At 25.6% G+C, this 13,618-nt stretch overlaps 2 protein-coding genes across 2 annotated transcripts; one reads left to right on the forward strand and one right to left on the reverse strand.

Annotated features, from left to right (window-relative positions):
* Positions 1–152: 152 nt before the first annotated feature.
* Positions 153–8,903, reverse strand: LOC103570652 (ER degradation-enhancing alpha-mannosidase-like protein 3). The gene is made up of 9 exons (XM_053739980.1): positions 7,602–8,903; positions 6,767–6,924; positions 5,830–6,279; positions 5,583–5,744; positions 5,345–5,443; positions 2,149–2,460; positions 1,852–2,065; positions 1,667–1,776; positions 153–1,590 (listed from the first exon to the last, which is right to left on the reverse strand). The coding sequence occupies exons 1-9, from the start codon at positions 8,473–8,475 to the stop codon at positions 472–474; spliced, it is 3,498 nt and encodes a 1,165-aa protein (XP_053595955.1). The 5' UTR covers positions 8,476–8,903; the 3' UTR covers positions 153–471.
* A 1,632-nt stretch (positions 8,904–10,535) lies between these two features.
* Positions 10,536–13,308, forward strand: LOC103570599 (multifunctional methyltransferase subunit TRM112-like protein). The gene is made up of 3 exons (XM_008548390.3): positions 10,536–10,715; positions 10,945–11,046; positions 12,746–13,308. Exons 1-3 carry the CDS (start codon positions 10,638–10,640, stop codon positions 12,938–12,940), a joined length of 375 nt encoding a protein of 124 aa, XP_008546612.1. The 5' UTR covers positions 10,536–10,637; the 3' UTR covers positions 12,941–13,308.
* Positions 13,309–13,618: the final 310 nt, after the last annotated feature.

A 13,618-nucleotide genomic window follows, 5' to 3' on the forward strand; every position in this document is an offset into this window, starting at 1 on the left:
TATTTAAAATAACAATTACTATCTTTAGGAGGAATTACTATTTGAAATAGTAATGACTATTAAAAATAGCAATTAGTATTTTTATTAGTAATTGATATTTTTAATAGTAATAATGTTTTGAAAAAAAAATCACTATTTTTAAGGGAAATTGTTTTTTTTTAGTGGCAATAATTTTTTGAATAGTAATTACTATTTTAAATATTAATTGCTATTTGAAATAGCATTTTTTTTTATAGCGATTAATATTTTTAATAGTAATTATTATTAAAAAAAAATTAATTACTATTTTTTAAATAGTAATTGCTATTTTTAATAGTAATTAATATTTTGTTAGTAATAATTTTCGGAAACAATAACGACTATTTTTAAAAGTAATAAATATTTTCCATAGTAATAAACAATAAAAAAAAAATCTGATAACTTTCAATTATAATATACAATTTAGTTCTATTAAAACAAAAAAAACTAACGTTATAATTCATCATTTTTTTTCTTTGTCACATTCTCTTTACTATTCACATTCTCTTCATCATTGCTAAAATTACTATCATCAATTATTTTCTCTTCGTTATCTCTCCTTTCAACTTCACCATCATCTGCCGCAATTAATTCATTATTCTCACCTCCGTCACTACCAACATCAACTTGATTACTATCAACACTATTAGTTTCTAATTTTTCATCATTTATTTCCTCTTCTAATTCATTTTGATTTGTTTTATTTATAAAACTTGGTACTATTAAGTTATCTTGATATTTATTATCTTTAATTATATTTTTATCATTATTATTATTACTATTGCTATCATCTAAATTTTTATTACGAAATTCAGATTTCAAATTTTTCAAAACATCTTGAATATTTTCCATTAAATTATCATAAATTTTATATGTTTCCATAATATTAACTATATTATTTTTATCAACTTTCTGGACTTTATCACTATCACTATCATTATTATCATCTTCATCGGTATTAATAACATCATTTTTATTAACATTAGATTCAGATGTTTTTAATCTTTGCATTAATGTTTTAGAAGCACCAGAAATAGAATTAAATGAATCAGTTTTTTCAAAATTTGGTAAAGTATCACTCAGTTCATCAATAAACCATGTAACTAATTCAAATGTACTCAATTCATCACTTTTTATTTGATTTTTTGGGCTACGTTCTTTTTGGATCCAATCATAATAAATTTCAATCCGACCAATAGAAATCACTTGATAAGGCGGGAATTTAGTATTTAAATAAATTTGATTTATTAAAAACTGTTTAACTACACGCCAGCCTTTTTCAAATGCTGATAATTCTGGTAAAGGCATCGAAGATGTAGAAGAAGAAGAAGAAGAAGAAGAAGAAGAAGAAGATGAAGAAGAAGAAGAAGAAATGGGAGGTAAGTTCGTAGAAAGTGATGGAGAATTTTTATTAATTAATAATTTAACAAATAAAACTAAATCACGTGATTGTTTATTTTTACTTGCCGACTCACGTGGAATTATTGCACGTATATGATCTTTATCAATAATCATTTCTTCTTTATTACTGTCTAATGCAGGCGCACTTATTGTACTTTGTGTATTATCACTCTAATATTCATAAAATATATATTTATATTATAATTATTTAAGTATAATTTATAATAAATGAATATATTTTACTTACAGTTTGCGATGGTCGGGTTAAAAACTCTTTTACTGATGACTTAAGACGTTCAAACATTGATAAATAATCATCAGGTTCATTTTTATCGACTTTATCCACTACATAATTACCTGGATTTATAATTATTTTATTAGATAATTAATAAATAAAAAAAGATGGGATAAAATGTAGTTAATTTATCATACCCATTGTGACAGTAATAGCGCCATTACTTTCACTAATAGCGCGTACAAGTTCATTAGCTTCAACATTAAATAAAAATGATAATGGAATTTTAATATCATCTTTGGTAAGACCGTCGCCTGACATAGCAAACATTGCAGATGTTGCTATTGTTGATCCAATTACTGTATCCAATACAATACCGCCAATAGCACCAGCTTTTTCAATAATTCTTGCCTGTAAAAAATAAATTTTTATTAAAATAATAATAAATGGTTAATAAAAAAGTTATTAATGATAAATAATAAATGATAATAAACCTTTTCAATAAACATACAGTTGCCGCGAAATATAACAGCAATATTTCCTTTAATCATTTCAACATTCGTTAACTCACTACACGCTTCTTTAGGTTCCGTTAAAACAGGTTTGCCAGTAACTTTAACTGATCCCGTTAATTGTAATCCAAATTGTGCAGGTCCGCCCAATAATATTGATTCTTTATCAATATCGGTACGTTTTATCGTTAGTGTCAGTCTTTGTTTGTCTGATTCTTGAGTTTGTCTGCGGTTTAATTCGACCATTTCTTGCATAAATATCAAACCTTCTTCAGCGTCTTCCATTGTTTTTGCCTTAATAATTAAAAAAAAAAAAAAAAAAAAGAAATTAATTTGGTACGATAAAGAGACCGGTAGCGGGACAGTTGAGGAAATTTCAAAAACATTTAATGTAGGGGAGCGTGGAGTCGTCCCGGTGAGCGGGTCGCCCCGGTCACTCAAATTTTAAAAATTCTATCATATAATAGATTTTGAATTTATTTTTATTTTATACTCTTATTGAATTATAGGTAATTAATGAGCCCTAACGTTATAAATTAATTACTTATTAATAATAAATAATAAATAAAAAATAGATCGACTTTTGATTTAAAAATCAAGGACATTATCGTAAGGTTTTTTATATATTTTACAAGAAGAAAAGAGTTTATAATTGATATGTATATAATCTACAGACATTTCTTAAACCATTTTAATTTTTATAAAAATATAACTTTCAATCATTTTTTTTTTAAATTCAGTTTAATTTCTCAAAAATTAGTTGGAGTCGTACCGATCAAAGTTATGGGGTCACAACGGTCAATTCATTCACTTGTTTTTTCGACTGACAATTCGTGTGTTTGTTTAATAAAAATAGTAACCAATATCTTATTTAATTAGCAATTAATTAATTGAAGTATGCTTTTTGAAAATTTAATCTAAAAATTTTTTTGTTCATCAGGGGCATTTTCTTCTGCAACATCGTAACATTTTTGTTATAATATTAATGAACAAATAAGTAAATTATAGATGCCTCGTAAGCGAGGACGAAAAATGGAAAAAAAGTTAAATGTTGTTAATTATTAATTTTACATTTTTTTCTTTACTTCTTAAGTTTTAGTTGACCAAATAAAATTTTAATTTGATGAAATTTCAGCAATACGACTTTAGATTCTTAATTTTTGATTTAAAATTAACAATGGCCGGGGTGACCCGACGTGTCGTCTTACAATCTTTTTAATTCATCAAATATTTCTATTTACTTTTATACTTTCATTTTTAAGTATTTGTCCTTGGTTCTCTAGATTCCATAGAATAAGATAAAGTCCGTTTTGTGATCTAATAAGGATAATTCGAAAAATTTTGAAGGTTTATTTGTTAGGTGACCGGGGCGACCCCACGCTCCCCTACATATAAATAAATGGGGAATTGAAAAAATATATTGAAGGTATAAAAAAATTGGAGTTAATGGAAAAAAATAAGATTCTGAATAATGATTAAAAACTAAGTAAATTGACAGTTAATAATAAACAAAGTTTTGAAATAATTTTGATATGAATAAGATTTGAAATATTTTCTTTTTTTATCAAGAAACAAACTATAAATATTGAATTATAATTATATTTAGTTATTTAGTTAATTTTTAAATACTGAAAATTTTATATCAAGATTTGAATCAACTTTAAACTGTCAAAAACTGCTAATGTGATGTGTTGGGCTGCTTTAAGCTGTTCATTTTTCGAAGATTATATATTTATATAATTTAAACAGGTGTCATGCAAATAAATAAGCTGATTGACATATTTATTAAAATCATGAATTGTTTAGCCAAACATAAGATTTTTTTAAATAAATTAATTGAGAAAACCATAGATAACTTGATCAGTGTGACAAATGATGATAGATTTATGACCTTTATAAAAAGATAAGGAAATATAACATTATTCATTGATAAATTTTCAGAGTAAGATAATTTTTAAATTTTAAATTAACATCGAATTCTTTCGACATTAATGGACTGTGCTTCGAGCAACCCCTCAAGTAGCACACTTAGCTTTGTGACATTTATAAGATAGCAGTTTTGAAGCTGTTTTTTGACCTATCGATAAGGCACCAATATGTTGAGAAAATAATCAGAAATTTATGTCACCGAAAAAATTATCTGATTAAAAGACTTGACGCAAGTGACGACAAAAAGTAAATTACAAATAATAGTCAAATAAATCATCTAAACTATTTTTTAATTTAAATGACTCCTTTAAGACGAAAAAAACACGAATTTCCTATGACTTCTAGCACCTGTATGTCTTATTTATATAAAAAAAACTTGGCTTTGAGACACAAAAATTTGTCTTGTCCTTTTAAAAAACATCTTTATGACAGCTTAAAGTTGTCTCTGTACTACTTAGGTCAGAGTAAGCAGTAGAACACGTCATATTTAAAGTTTTTAAAAATTAATTAGTAATGTATTTTAAAAATATTTATAATTTCCGAGGTATGCGAATAATGTGTGAATGAAATTAAATGAAAAAAGAAAAAAAAAACTATTCGACTTTAAATTCGAATTTCCAAATAATTCAAAAAATTTTTAATTCGTAAGCTTTTGAAATATTCGAAAGTTCTTGAATCATTCGATTCAAATTATAATATTAATTTCGAACTTTGAATATAAAATTTTTAGTTTAATGAATTTTTATACAACTGCTTCAGATTTTTCGAATTATTTGAAAATTTACGGAAATTTCGAAGACTTATGAATAATTTGAATTTTTTCAAATAATTAGAATTATTTAGAAATTAAAATTTCTTTGATATTCATATTGAATTCAATACGAGTAATTCGTAAGTTGAATAATTTAGACTCCTATTTAGTATCTTGATTATTTACATAAAAAACATTGTTAATTAATTAATTAAATTATATATTAATTTTACGTTACTTTCTTAATTTTTCTATCATCTCAAGCGGCACAAAAAAAATTGTCTTTTTTTCAAATTTAAGGCAACAATTCTTTATCATGTAATCGGTTGTAAACTTAAATTTACCAACAAGTCATCAATTTTTTTTTGTGCTGAATAGGATGTGAAAAATTAATGTCTACGTAAAATAATTAAATTTGATAGATAATTATCTCTAAAAATAAATATCAACACTGCTCTTCTCAATTAATGAATAATTAATTATACCAATAAAACTTACATTTGAAAATGTATGTAATAATTGCATACGTCCGTCAGCCATCGTCAATACAGTGATACCCATACTACTCAATATTTTTAAATGATCCAAATTATTTGCCTATAATTAAGATAATTAGTCCCGTAATAATTAACTGGTATAAAAAAAAATATATGATTAAATATAGTTATTCTTATTAATAAATTAACATAATTTTAAGTACTTGGATTACAAAAGAGAATAATAATTCAAGTTTTACCTGAAATTGTGCGGCACTTATACGTCGTCTCATTGATCTTCTTGGGCAAACATCTTCAACCATATTTCGTAAAGGCTTTCGTACAGATGCAGGAAATAAATGCAAACTATTTGGACATGTACGATCTAATTCATCAAGTTCGACTGTATCGATATCTATATCCTAAATTATTTACAATTATCGATTATAATTATTTATTGTATAAAACTATTTAGCTAAATGACTGGACGATGAACTGATTACTTACAGAAGATACATTAGCTCGTAAAGATGCTAGAGTTAATGGCAGCAAATGGCCTTCAGTTGTAAAAATAAATTCATCTATATCAAGTACTAAATCACTTGATTCAGCAAACAATAAATATAAATATTTGAATGTTTCAGACAATACAAAACTCTCCATAGTGTCATCATGTTTGTTTGTACGGACGTCTGATACTGCAGCATAACCACATGGTACACGTGCGTAAGTTTGAAGACTTTTTAATACTTTCCGGCCTACTCCTAGATAATAATGATCACCGGTAGCACGATAGAGGTAATAAGTTGATTCTAAAAATTCCGGACGCAATGGATGATGTCCCCAGTGTACTTGAAAGTCTGTTGTAAATGCTTCAGGAATAAAGTTGTGACGTTGTAATACTTGGTACAGCATTTCGTGTGTTTCTACTGCTGGTTTAATATCGCCTTTTAGTACCTACGGAATTATATTTTACTAATTATTCATTTATTTTATTATGTAGATTATTAGTTGGATGTAGATAAGCAATAACGTGTCAAATAGCATAGACGCTAACTTGAAGAAACTGTGTTTAAAGATTTTAGAATTTTTTTTATAAAATTTATCTCGAAAAATTTAATAGAGGATCTCAAATAAGTAAATCCATTAAGAATGAATTTAAAATTTTGTATTACGAAATAAAAAATATAGAACACTATATACTACAGTATATTTAAACACAACTTACTTAACTTGACTTAGCAAAAAATTTTATTCTACATAATTAATTTGTATCAACAATTTTTTTATTTTATGATTTTAAAAAATTTTTGTATTAATGCTTAACTAGACAAAAAAAATCTTCTAGTTACTAAGGAATCATTGAGTAAAAAAATTTCAAAAATCAATTTTTTGTGAGTTGACATGTTATTGCTTATCTAATCTAGTTAGTGAACAATGTTACCTGTAGACCAGGCCAAAATGCCAACAATGCATCCATAAAATTTTTCGAATTTGTATTTGGACGATGCATATGTACGTCTAATAACATTGGACCTTGACTTACGTACTTCATAACTGCTGAATAATGCCTATTGAATCTTCCTAAATATTTTTCATCACCTAAAAATTTATTTATATTATTATTATAAAAATTAAAAGATAGTAGAAGGCTACTTTATTAAAATTGATTAAGGCATTCGATAATTATTTTGAAATAGAGCTCACTCTATTTTTGCTCAAATAAATTTTTTAATTTTAAAATAAAAAAATTTTTATTTTTATTATGTTTTTTGTTTGTCTTTCAAATGCAAAAAAAACTATCAATATTCTAATTTATTTTAGACGCTATATTTTTTTTTTATCACCGCGCCATAGATTAGAACAATTTGAGTGTGAATGTAGCAGACGTCAGACAAATTTAAGATTAATAATAAATAGAGTAAATAATTAATGAAACTAAATTTTTAAAAAATGCGCATTTTTAAATTTTTAAATTTATAAGCGCATTTTTTAAAATTATTTACTCTATTTATTAATCATTTTAAATTTGTCTGATGCCTGCCATATTTACACTCATAAAATAATTTGAAAAATTAAATTTTTGAAAATCGTACTCAAGCCAATAATTTGGCTATTTTCTTTTCCTAAAATTTTTTTAGTGGAAATTTAAAAAATACATCCCTAGATGTTGTTATGGAAGTGTTTAATTCTGTTAAACTTTTCAATTGGGTAAAAATACTTATTGATATAAATATAATGTAAATCTTGACCTAAAAATAAGCAAAATAAAAACTTACCTAATAAAATATATGCTTTCAAACAATATTCATAGTAAGAATCAATTCCAGCACCAACACCCGAATCTCTTCTGACCCAATCTCCCGAGTGTACGTTTAGAACAGATCCCATCAAATCGGTTCCTCTGTGTCGCATTTTCCACAACGCGTCCATAGCTTTTTGTGCTTTCTCTTCGAAAATTCCCTCACCTGTCAATCTGGACAACGCAGCCATCTCCAGAATCATGCTACCAGCACAAGCGGTGCAAGTTTCCCGGCACATTTCAGCCGGTACATTCTTCATTCCACTTCGTAAATTTATTCTTCCATACGGAATACCAGTCGTCGTGTTAAATGCTGGTAGAAAACGATACCCCAGATCTTTGGCCATGTTCAATAGTTCTCCACGATACCATGGCATAATATCAGCACGTACTTGTAAGTACTCAGACAAAATATGACCACTGAGTAAACCACCAAGTACGCGTATATTTGTCTCAAACAACGAAACTATGACATCAGTATCAAATTTAACATCACGTACTACTAATTTAACAGCATTTTCAAATTCTTCCAAGTCACCCAAGACTACCAAAGTGTCCAAAGTGTCAACAAGTGTCAGAGAAAAATTACCTAACGTTGAATCAATGTCACCACGATCAGATTCAGTACCACGATAACGTCCCTTACAACTTAAAGGCATTAATTCATCAGCTGGATATGCATTTGACATGTAGGCATTGTATGCATGGTAAAACATGTCACGTGCTTCTTCTTTTAACGATTCACGTTCATCAGCTTTCATAAATTCAAAGTCATCTGTTTTAACATATTCAATTAATAAAATAATATTTATTATTATTACCAACAATCCAAACCATATTGCTGATGCCATTTTATAATAAATATATTTATTTATATTGTTATCTATTTTTTTTTTAACTTTTTGTCAAGATTTTATTGACATTGTTTATATATTTTAATACTTAATTATTTTATTTTATTATTTCCCCAGCTGGTATTCTAATTTTAAATAATTTATAATTATTTTATTTTTTTTTCTAATAGATAATTATTAAAATTTTTAAAAGACAGATGATGTGGCTGCTAATTAACACAATGACGACAGATATGATGAGTTGATAGTTTACTTATGTATTTTTTATCACTTTTGTTGATAATTTGTTGGACGTAAACGCGGATTGGACGCTTAAGTTTAGATGTTTAACCTCTTTTATTTATGCAGATATATATGTATACGTAAATTGATATAAATTTTGGGTAAATTTTTTTTTTTAGGTAATAAAGCAATCATTTTTTTAAAAATACTAAACTATTGTCTTTCTTTTCCTACAGTATATGCAAGTGTTTGGAAAATATATCGAACTCGATTTTTCGATTAATCGAATGATTTTATATGAACTGCGTTATTTATTATAAATATATTTATATACCAATTTACCTAAAGGTGGATTATAAAATTTAAAAAAAAGATTATTCAAAAGTAAATAATAATTTAAATAAATTCAAATTATTTGATGTGGAAAAAATTAATTATGAATGTGAATTAAGCGGGACAAAATTAGTATATTATACTATACTGCATCGAAAGTTTAAATTCCTGCCTTGCTTAGAGGGAAAGAAGTCGTTCTTTTTTATGGGAAAACAAATGATAAAAATTAGCTCAGAGGAAATAAGTGTGTGAATGTAGCTGACAATTGTCAATTTTTTAAATTTTTAAATAAGTGATTTAAATCTAAATTGAATAAAATTTGAAAAATGCGCATTTATGGAATTTAAAAATCAGTATATACATTTTTTTTATATTTTTAATTGTTTAATTCGCTTATTTGTAATTTAAAATTTGGCTCATATCTGCTACATTCACATGAGTGGGAATATAACTGACAAGTAGTAATTTTAAAAATTTTTGAATAAATAAATAAAATGTAAGTAGAATAAAAAAAAATGCGTATTTAGATCAATGAAAAATCAGTAAGCGGATTTGTTAAATTTAATTATTTTAATTAATTGATTTATTTATTTCAAATTTATAAATTATCTGATGTCTGCTACATTCACACTCATCAGCGCCATTCTTTCTGAAAACAGAGGCAGAAATTTAAACTTTCAAATCCAATCTGGATTGTGATTATAACTAATTGTTTTATGATACTTGATATTAAAAATGATCAGCTTTTCATGTACGTAACTTTCAAAATTTAACTTTTGCTAAAAAAAAATTTTAATTATCAAATATTGATATCCGATATTTTAATGGTTATGAAAGAAGCACACACCTGACAAATTTAATGTTTTTAATTACTAAGATATATATATATATATATATATATATATATATATATATATATATATATATATATATATGCCAGATCAAAATTTGTAAAAATATACACAATAGTTTTAAAACATTTCTAATATGTATTTTGCAAATAATACTGAAGTTTACTGATGTCTCATAATTTTTAGATATTTTCTAAAATAATGAATTAAAAAAAAAAATTTTTTTTTAAAATTGCACCTATAGATTGTTTAATTTTTTACGTGTGCATATTTTTTTTTTTTGTGATTGATTTGTTAAAAATCAAATTTGAAAATTTTAAATTGTCTGTTAACTTCAGGACCATATTTTGATAAACACTTTTTTGTCAGTATTTATTGTGTTTATTAAAACAAAAAAACAAATTACGTATGTGTGCTAACTTTCAGTATTTAAAAAAATTTTATAAAAATAAATTATTTCTATGAAAAGCTCTATGGGAATATTTTAAATCTATATAAGAAAAAATGTAAAAAAAAAATAAAATTTAAAATACTTAATAATAGAAATTTTATTATCAACTGTCGATAATGATTATACTAGTATAATTTATGAGAAATACGAATAGTATACATTAAAGTATAGTAATAAATATAGCATATTTTGTTTTCGATCATTATTATTATTTATTCTCATTACATTAACGTCCATGCTTCGTTCTTTATGTTACCTTTTATTTTCTTGTATATATAAATATATATAAAAAACGAATAATTATGAAATTATTAACGCATAATATGTTAACATCAAGAGGATTAAAAGGAGTAACTGTAGGTTATCCTCTTGGTATTGTTGTAAGTTATTAATTTATTTAAATATAACATTGCTTTTATTTAATATTCAATTCGTTAAAAATGGTTTGTGTACACGGTAGGTCAACACGTGGGTGGTTACATTATTGATCGTTATTTTTTTTTAAATAAATAATTAGTTAATAATTTAAGAAATTGATTTATGTAATTTGCCTTTTACAGGTAATTGCTAATTAATAATAATAATATTATTTTTTTTTACTTTTAACAGGCTAAAGATATTAAAGTTGCAGATATTGATTTCAATTCAGAATTTATTGCTAGAGTTATTCCTAAAATTGATTGGAATACGTTATGGAAAGCTGCACACAGTGTAAGTATTACATATATTAATATATAATATTGTAATGAATGTGAAACCCTCAATCAAACGGTCCGATTGAAAGATTGAATAGGACAATACTTTAATGACTTTCAAAATTCATCTCGAAAAATCAAAAAGATTGGGATAAATGGGTACCACTTTTCCTCTTAGCTTATCGCTCTTCTAAACTTGAAACTACAGAATTTTCTCCTGCAATGTTCATGATGGGACGTGACCTCAGGATTCTTTTGGATCTTCTTCGAAGTTCTTCGATAGACCTGGAGAATTCGGGGGAATTTGAGATACTGTCTGATTTCATGAGTCAATTGAAAGAGAAAATGAATTAGTTTGGCTCTATTTCCTCTATAGAGTCAAAGGAAAATCTCCGAAACTTCAATGCGATTGGGAGGATCCTTATGAAATTGAAAATAAATTAAATAATGTAGTAGAATAGAATCAGGAAAATACCAAATAGAAAATAAAAAATCGTGCATGTAAATCGTCTTGCACCATATTGTGATCAATAAGAGAAAATAAAAGAAGTCTGGCTGGGACTCTAAATGATCTCAATGCAGACGTTGTCAAGGGTTCTCGGGACTCTGTAGTCTATTGGTAAGGCTAGGATATCTCTTTCAATCTGAAAGAATTGAAGGATTTGTCCGGACGACTTACTAAAGACTAGTATAGTCCTTAAGAGAAGTTTGGCAGTGGACCCTGAATAACCACACTGTAAACGTTGTTGAAGAGTTCCTGAGATTCTGAAAGAAGTCTGGCTGAGGGCTCTGAACGATCTCAGTGGTAACGTTATTAAAGGGATTCCCGGGATTCTATAAAAACTACATATTTAGATATTTAATAATAACATAATTAAAAATAAATAACAAGTTCAGAAAAATAAAATTAATGATTAGATAGATTACAAAAAAATTGAACTGTTGATTTAAATATTACGATATATTAGGCACTTACTTAATAAAAGCTATTTTAGATAGTATAATTATCAAGATAGAATAGAAGAGAGGGGGGTAAGGATAAAAATTTTTATCAATAATTAATTAAGATCTGAATTTCATCCCGGAACTCAGATCGTGTCACAAACATGACTCATTATGAATTTGTACCAAAAACTTTAATCACGATAAAATTATCAGCCCGATTTTCATCCAAGTGATCCGAAGTTTATTCACTAAATTAATTTAACAATCGAAAATGATTTATTTAAATCAAGTACTTGATAGGAAAAATTTATTGGCGATTTCTGAATCGATGAATTTGACAAAAGGTAAAAATTCAGTCAAGTTTCTATCGAAATCATCCCGAGTCTAATTCATAGACAATAAATTACTCAGAATTCATACGGATATACTAGGCGAAAAGTTGAATTAAATTCATGATAAAAGTCATATTTGTGTCACGATCTGGGTTTCGTTATGAAATTCAAATCAAAATTCATCATGAATAAAATTTTTTTTTACACGGGTGGTAGCAAAAGAGACTTTTTAAGTAAAAAATTAAAATTTATTTTTGTTTCCGTTATTAAAATAAAATTTTAATCCTATTTAAAGAAAAAAGGGTTCAAATTGATCGAAATATAGGATTTTTAAACTAACGGAAAATAAGATTCCATTTCCGACGGCCAATTATATGCATTCATATTTTCATTTAATATAATTTCTTTATTTATTTATCTGTTTATTTTATTAAATAGATAGGACACGTGGGAGAATTACCTCAAACATTAATACAAGATTTCGAAAATAACGAAGATTTTCTACGAAAAGTACATCATGTCTTACTAGAAGTTGAGGTTATAAACGGTGACTTGGTTTGTCCGGAATCTGGTCGGAAATTTCCAATCAACGATGGGATTCCCAACATGTTGTTTAATGAAGACGAAGTTTAATTTTAAGCCCATTATTTATCTATATCTTTTATTATGTTTTATATCAACGCAACAAAACTATGAGACAACAATCAGCTAGCAAATTAATAAATTTTACCTCCAATTCTACAAATAAATAATTCATTGTTATGAAAGATTGAAATATGAATTATTTATTTGTCGATTAATTATTTATTCACTTAAATATTTACCGTGTATTTGTTTTTTTACGAAATTATAAATAATAAATATAAATGTAGAAGTAAAAAAGTGATAATAATAAAAAAATAATTAGGAGGGATACAGATAATTTTATTGCACAGATATGTATTAGGGGTTACAATATATAAATACATTAATTAATTTTAATAATAATTTTTTTTTTTAATTTTTTCTTTGTCTAATTATTGTACCTACGCCCTATTGTATAATTATAATAATAAAGTTAAGTGTTTAAATAAATTAATGACAATTTCAGATTATTAATTCAGTTTTTACATTTTCATCCAACTATTTTTTTTAATTACGAATATTTTTGGCATTATCTAAATATATATATGTTTATTACTTTGAATATTATTATAAAATAATTTTTTTTATTTATTTGTTTATTCTGTCATCATTCAAATAATTAATTATTATAATTTATCCAATATTTAATTTTTATTTTTAATTTTATAAGTATCGGCGATAATTTGG

The sequence above is a fragment of the Microplitis demolitor genome, chromosome 6 (genome assembly GCF_026212275.2).
Source record: "Microplitis demolitor isolate Queensland-Clemson2020A chromosome 6, iyMicDemo2.1a, whole genome shotgun sequence".
NCBI lineage: Eukaryota > Metazoa > Arthropoda > Insecta > Hymenoptera > Braconidae > Microplitis > Microplitis demolitor.